Source organism: Sceloporus undulatus, unplaced genomic scaffold (assembly GCF_019175285.1).
Source record: "Sceloporus undulatus isolate JIND9_A2432 ecotype Alabama unplaced genomic scaffold, SceUnd_v1.1 scaffold_653, whole genome shotgun sequence".
Taxonomy (NCBI): Eukaryota; Metazoa; Chordata; class Lepidosauria; order Squamata; family Phrynosomatidae; genus Sceloporus; species Sceloporus undulatus.
In genome coordinates, this window is record NW_024803573.1 from 1 (window position 1) to 7461 (window position 7461).

A 7461-nucleotide genomic window follows, 5' to 3' on the forward strand; every position below is an offset into this window, starting at 1 on the left:
CCTTCGACTTCACAAGTCCTGATATAATTCAGCAGGATTTGCACCTAGGGTTTGTGTGTCTCTCATAACAGGAATTGGTGCCACAGAGCCAATGTTACCATGGCCACAAGCTCAGTGGCTTAAAAACAGCAAGACGCCACCTGTTTTTGGGGAGGGGCCATTATCCACTTGGGAACTCTTGCTTCACCAGCCTCCTGCTTCTTGGGGATGCTTCTAGGAAGGAAGAGGGATCCCAGGCTTTGCAAAGGGGCTTCTTAGCCAATACTCCACCCTCGCCCCCTCCTCTGCAGCATGGGCATGGCATTGCCCCCCTCTTTGCTCCCTATCATAGCATTTCTCATCTGGTGCTTGGCCTGGGGCCTGACACCACGCTTCCTCCGGAGGCAGAAGGATTCCTCCTGGCAGCTCCTGGCTGGTGAGGAGGCAGCTGGTGGCATCCCTCCAGAAGCGAGAGAGGGATGCTGCAGTCGAGTCCATCTTTTTTGTGCCTCTCCTTTTCTTTTCTTCCTGCAGACATCAAGCAACTAGACTTCTGGAATGCCAGTTGAGGTTGGCATTCCCTCGTGCCTTTTGGGAGCAGGGCTTGCTGAAATTGTGCCACCCAATGTTGTTAGTTTCAGAATGCCTAGTTTGGTCCTCACTGAGGGCAGAGCAAAGCTGTTGGAAGACCTTTGGGTCCTGAAGTATTGCTTAAAGTCAGGCCTTGGCTGTGCAGTTGCGGAGACCTGTGCTGACATGAATTCAAACTGTGCCTTTGTTTTTCTCTTTAGTATGTCGCTGCTCTGGAGGAAATGCTCCTTGCTTTGAAGAACCACTCAAGGTGAGCCTTTTGCTCTTGGATCCATTTTGGCTTATGCTCAAAACCAGAGCTTGGGGAAAGACCTTCTTTTGGACTGCAGCTCTCAGAATCCCTCAGCCAGTATGGGCACTGGATTCTGGGAAACACAGTTCTCCCAAATAGTTTCCAAGCTCTGTTCAAAACAGACCCTGTGAAGAATTCCTGGACAAGAGAGGAGATAGTGGCCCAGAAAGGCTTTTGTACTTGCTTGAGTGGCCCTGAGCTGTTCCTAGGAGGGCTGGCTGAAGCCTTCTGAAGACTAGCTGGTGGCAATAAGCTCCCATGGCTCCAGTTAAGAGTTTCCAGTCATTGCCTCAACTGTCCCTGTGCCCAAATGCATTGCAGATGGTTCCTGGAGATAAGTTCTTTTGCATCTGCAAAGGCCAGGGTGCAGAGATGAGGTGAAGGTAATAGTGCAGATCAAGGTGACAGTACAGCCTTCTTCCCCAGTGCACAAAAAACACTGAGTGGAGAGCATGCAGGGTAGTTTGGCATTTATTTCTTCGTATCTCTTAATTGAGCTCAAAGTAGCATCTGTGGCTCTCTTTTTCCTTTCCACTTTATGCTGCTAGTAATCATGTAAGGAGGTCCCGGCTCCATCCTAGCCCTCTTAAACACTATGCCTCAGGTTGCCTTGTCTCATGCACTGGCAGCACTTATAGGGAGTCTCTTGCTCTCCAGTCTTCCCTTCCTCACTGAGTGTCTTGTCTCTTTCCACTTCATGAGGATGGGGAAAGGAATGGGGGACACGTTGGGTATACGCTCGGCTTCTTCTCTATGGTGACCTGTCCCTGGTTTGTCATTCCTTTCCAGTAAACCTGCTCCAGAAGTGCTGAATGAATATTCCCGTAAGGTAGACTTCTTGAAGGGACTGCTGGAAGCAGAGAAGCTGGTAAGTCCCTTCTGAATGTCCCTTTGGGCCCTTCAGGGTCTTTTCTTCTGCTATGGGATTCCCAGAGCAGAGGGGCCCCAGTCTCCAGTATACAGAGCCAGATGCCAAATGGTTTTCTCTCTCTCTCTCTCTCTCTCTCTCTCTGCCCCCCCAGTCTTCGTCCTCTGAAAAGGCCTTGGCGAACCAGTTCCTGGCCCCCGGGCGGAACCCCACCACTGCCAAGGAACGGATTCCAGCCACCAAGACAGTGCACCTGCAGACCAAGGCCCGCTACACGGGCGAGATGAGGAGCGAGCTGTTTGGTACAGTATGTCTCCCTGGTCAAAGCGGCTGCTGCCACTGCACTTCCTCTCCAGACGGGCCCCTCAGTTAACTTTTGCCTCTGGGCATCACTTGGCCCATACCCTTCCAGTGATGCCTTCCTTGCCCCAGCTCTTTATATCTCTCTACATCTGTGTTCTTCTTTCCCCTATGAAGGCAAAGCGGAGGTGACCAGCTGAGTTGGGCTGGGCCAAAATGGGCCACGTAGCCATTCGATCTGTAAGGCTGAGCCATTTAAAGAGCCCCAGAGGCTCAGCAGCTCCAGCATCCTGTTCCCACAAGAGGCCCTAGTGGGAAGCCCACAAGAATGATGTGAATGTGATGGCACCCTCTCTGTTGTGGGCCTGCCTCTGTGTGGGAAGATAGAGTTGCCACTGCTAGCACTAGCCTCTTCCCTGAATTTGTCCAGGACTTTTTGAAAGCCATTGCAGTTGGTGGATGTTGCTGCATCAGGTGGCAGTGAATTCCGCAGTGTGGAGAAATCTGTCAGTGGTTCCCAGCCTTTGGTGCTACACAGGTTTTGGACTTCAGCTCTCATAATTCCTGGATATAGGCCAAATGGGCTGGAGCTTCTGGGATCTGAAGTTCAAATCAAATGGAGAACCACATGTTGGGATCTGGTCTATGCCGATCCTCCCCCCCCCCCCCCCCACACATACACCCCTCTCACACACACACACTTCAGCTTCAGGAAATCACCCTCATTCTCCACAGCAGGCTTTATTTTACACCCCTTTACTTGGTTCCTCCTTCCTTGCCTTTCTCCTACTCTTCCCACACAGGAGCTTAAAGGTGTAGAAGTGGCAGGGCATGTGGTGTTTCTATGCCTTGTAGAGAAATAAAAGCTAAAATGCAGGGTCTTCCCCCAACCCAGCCATTTTACTATTGAACACTCTCTCTCCCTTCTTTTTTTTCTGCTGCATATCAGGATTCTTCCAGTGTCTCTGGTAAGTGCTTAGAGGTCACTTCTCACTAGTTTCGCACCTGGGATGCCTCCCAGAAGGCTCCTTCTGTCTGAAGCTGCTGCCTTTTCCTGAATCCTAGAATCAGAGAGTTGGAAGGGATCCTCCAAAAGCCACCCAGTCCAAAGCCATTCTGTCATACAATCAAAGCATTCCCTGTGACAGATGATGACCATCCAACTTCAGTTTAAAAACCTCCAAAGGAGGAGAAGGAGATTCCACAACACTCTGAGCTGCCAGTCTGTCTGTCTTCCTTCTTTCCAGCCAGCCACTCAGCCAGCTGAGTCTACGAACTGTTGGTCAAACTTTTCTTTTCCCATCAGCAGATATTGGGCAGATGCCTGTGGAGGTAATGGGTCTCTTGCCCCAGAAGCCCAGCTTGCTTTCTTCTCTCTGTCTTGATTCTGCCAGGACTGCCTTTCTGAGCCAAGGCTGTATGCCAAGGAGTTCCATCTCCTTTGTATCGCTCTTCAGGCTTTTTTTCTGGCCGTCTGTAGAAGCTCATTACAGTACAGACTTTTTCCTTTTTTCCTCCCCAGGTTTGGAAGAGACAAGCCTAAGGAAACGCACGTAAGTGTCAGGAGGCATGGGGGGATTTTCACCTGAAGCCTTGGAGCCGTACAGAGGTGACAGGGTTTGGGGACCTCTGTTTCAGATAAGGGTGGGTCCCTGTCTCCCCAGAGATGCTGAGGGTTTTACTGAGGGCTGATTGTCAGTGGGTACCATGCTGTTCAGAGAACCCCCTTTCCCTCTTTCGCTGCAGAGCCCCCATCCCAGACGAGAAGCAGTCGGCGGCTGAGCTGGATGCGGTCCTCCAGCACCACCATAGCATCCAGGAGAAACTAGCGGAGGAGATGCTGCACTTGGCACGCAACCTCAAGAACAACACGCTGGTGGCACAGAACGTCATCAAGCAAGACAACCAGGTCAGCATGGGTCCTGTCTGCCCCCCAACATGCTCATTTCAGTCTCCACTAGGCTGCTGTCACCCTCCATAGTTAACACTGGAATTGCCTGCCTCCATCATCCTGTAGACTCCTGGGATTTGTAGTTTCCCAAAAACAATAGCTGAGGAGAAACTAACAATATAATGAACTCTATTACAACAATGTCCCAAAGGACATTGTTTCCTGCCAGAGGACCCTTGCTGTCTCTGTGAAGTTGAAGTCGGAGGAGTCCATAAGATGCAGCCATGGGATTAGCATGGGATCAGAGTGCAATAATTGTGCCATGTGAATGGTGCCCCAGACAGGGGAACCCAGGCAGTGCAGTGCAGGGGACACATTAGCAGGTTTGTGAGTGCTTCCAGTCCAATCTCACTGCTCTTTAGGGCTGTACTGTTATTTATATACTGATTTTCTGCAGGTCACAACTTATGATAGCTTACAGAAGATTTAAAAAGGATTGTTAGGTGTGGTCCAGACCGCCTGGCCACATACTAGGGTTGTGTGGGGGTGGAGCAACTGCACGCCCTGCAACCCTAGTACGTGGCGGCAGCGTAATAATGGCGTCTGCAGGTTGTATAGTGGTGCACTCATTACGCTGCCCCTGTGACTTTAAAAGAACCCGCTTTTTGGGGTTCTTTTTCCACCAGAGGGAAGCTGCATGGTTTGGCGGCTGTGGCTTCTCTGGAGGAAAAACAGGCGCCGGCAGGCTGCCGTTTTTCGGCGGTCTGTACTGCGCCTTAGAAATTTACAAAATACAAAAGTTAAAAAGTGATTAAATTATCAAAAAATATATTACTGTTGGCCCTCTAAATCCACAGATTTTTTCCCCACAGATTCAACCACCCACAGCTTGAAATTATGTTGAAAGTATACATTTCAAAAACCAAACCTTTGTTTTGCTATTTTATATAAGGGACATCATTTTGTTTTGCTATGGCGGTATCCAGACCGGCGCAAAGCATGGGCCTGGATATGTGCTAGGGTTGCCTCTGGGTGTCCTTTACAGATGCCCCTCAACTCTAGCACGTAACTGCAGCATTGTAATGGCGGCACCCTGTCTACATGGGTGCTGCCATTACGACGTCTCGGCTGCGCCGCCTGCAAACGAAGTGGCGCGGGTGTGATGCACGTGCATCGCTGCAGGGTGCTTGTGGCACCCTTTCAGTGACGCCAGAAGGAGCTCTGTTTTGGAGCTCTTTTCGCAGTTTGTGTCACTGGCATAGCCTTTACACGGCTGCGCCAGTGACACAAAAGGGAAAGGGGCTGAGTGCCCCCTTTCTCTCTTTCCCCGCCACTGTTGGGGTGTCCTTGGGGCATGGAACCCCAAGGACACCCCTTTCCAGGCTGCAGGGAAGCGACATTTTGCCGCTTCCCTGAGGCAAGGGAAAGCAGCGGATTGGGGCCTCTGGGGCTGCTGCTGTGGCAGATCAGGCCCTGATCCGTCAAGGAAAGGGGCGGGTGCAGGCCGCCCCAAAGGGGTGGTCTGTATCCCGCCTATGATATTTAATGGGACTTGAATATTCACAGATTTTGGTATCCACGGGTGCCCTGGAACGAACAGATAGCAATGCCCCACTGTAAAACTAGGTGAAACTGTAAACCATTAAAAAGCAGAACAGCAAAACAAAATCAAAAACCCAGGATGTGGTACAAGGCCTGTTGCACTTCAAAAGCCTGTCAAAACAGAGCAGTCTTTAGCTGTTTGTGGAAAGAGAGTAGGGAGTGTGTGAATCCCATCTCTCAGGGAATGGAGATCCAGAGACCGGGAACAGTCACTGAAAAGGCCCTATCTCTTCCCATGTTCCCATCAGGTGTGCCTGTGAGAGTGATGGAACAGAAAGGAGGTTCCCCCCCTGTATATCACAAAGGCAGGTTTCTAAGGGAGAATATGGTCTTTCAAATAACCTGGAACTGGGCTGTAGCTGCAGAGAGGCTCGTTTCTCCAAACAGGGCTGGGAAGGAGACTCTGGCCTGCAAACCTGGAGGAGCCGTTGCAGCCCATGTGTCAGAATAATTTTGTCCCAGTTGGCTGCTATGAAGAAAGCAGCTTCCTGTGTGTGACCCGTGGCAAGATCAGAGTTCAGGGCCCTGGCCATGCTGGCTAGAAGGGGATTCTGAGAGTTGTAATCTGAGAAAAGCCCTCTCCCAGTGCTGGAATAAAGAGCTGTGGTGCATCTGATGCCCACTCTTTGTTGCAGATTTTGTCTCACTCTCTCAAGCTGGCTGACCAGAACTTTGAGAAGCTGAAGGATGAATCTGACCGCTTGGAGCAGCATGCCAAGAAATCTGTCAACTAGCACCTCTGGCTGATGCTAATTGTTGTCCGTTTCATTTTCATCAGCATGATCCTCTTCATTAGGATCTTCCCAAAGCTCAGGTGATGATCCCTTATTCATGTTTGGAAGGGCCAGGGCAACATTAAGCAGCAGGCCCTGCCTGGCACCTTCTCGCTCCCAGCCCTTTTTTTTCCTCCCTGGGGCCCCAGGTGCTTTTGGAAATGCTCTTCCATCCAGCTGGACACTCCCCTTGCCCCCTTCCCTCTTCTGGATGAGGTGGCTGCTTCACATGGCTTGTTTGTAGGCCACTAAAAGTCCCAGAAGGCAAGACTGGAAATCCCTTATTTGTGAATGTAGGCACAGAAGCCTCTTGCAATCTGCCACAAGGTGGATTGAGACCCCATCTTTTCAAAACTTGCCAAGTCCTCCACCTGAACTGAAAGTGTGGCTCACGTAGGGGGTTTAAATGGAAGTCCAGGTGGGATTTTTCCTTCTGACCCCAGACTCAACAAACTCCTTGCTTTGCTTTTGAGGTGTGCAGAGATATGGCTCCCTTGGGCATCTCTGCCTGAGGTCTGATGTTGGACATGCCGCGTAAAGGTTTGCCCCCCAGAGACTGACTCTGCCACAGATGCTGCTGCATTTTTAGGTGGGAACCCACAGTCATGAATGGTGGAACAGTGGGAGGAAGAAAGGGCCATGAATGCAGCTTCCTGGACAAGCTTCTGCCTTCCATGGTGCTAAAGCTGGCTCCTGCTCTCAGCCTCTGGAGCAGGGAAAGGCTTTATTGCAGAACCTTGGAACCCTCTTTCTTTACCCTCTGCTCATTCAATCAAGGTGGCAGTGGGACAGGGTGTATATTCATAACTGCACCTGGAGTTATGAAGCTGGTGACACAAGTCTGCAACTCAGGTATTGAGGTATATGAACACTGGCGGGTTAGTAGTTTCTCATGATACAAGGGAATAATAAATCAACCCTGTCCTGAACCCACTTTCAAGGGTATGAGGCTTGGATTTGAGCTGCCCACCAGATATGGACTGATGTTACTTATTTTTATATCTGTGAGCAACAGAAATTACAAAGGATGGTGGTGTTTGGATTGGGCAGACAGAGAGAGGGATTTGCCTTTGATGAAGTGGATAAAAAAGGACTGAGATAGTAACAGTTTGGGCAAAATGTGAGACGCTGCAAGTTGCAACAACCCAGTCTATTCAACCACATG

At 50.4% G+C, this 7461-nt stretch overlaps 1 protein-coding gene across 1 annotated transcript; it reads left to right on the forward strand.

Moving 5' to 3' along the window:
- Positions 1 to 6: 6 nt before the first annotated feature.
- Positions 7 to 7455, forward strand: USE1 (unconventional SNARE in the ER 1). The gene is made up of 8 exons (XM_042443891.1): positions 7 to 549; positions 771 to 820; positions 1652 to 1730; positions 1885 to 2037; positions 2980 to 2998; positions 3553 to 3583; positions 3777 to 3939; positions 6159 to 7455. Exons 1-8 carry the CDS (start codon positions 538 to 540, stop codon positions 6255 to 6257), a joined length of 606 nt encoding a protein of 201 aa, XP_042299825.1. The 5' UTR covers positions 7 to 537; the 3' UTR covers positions 6258 to 7455.
- Positions 7456 to 7461: the final 6 nt, after the last annotated feature.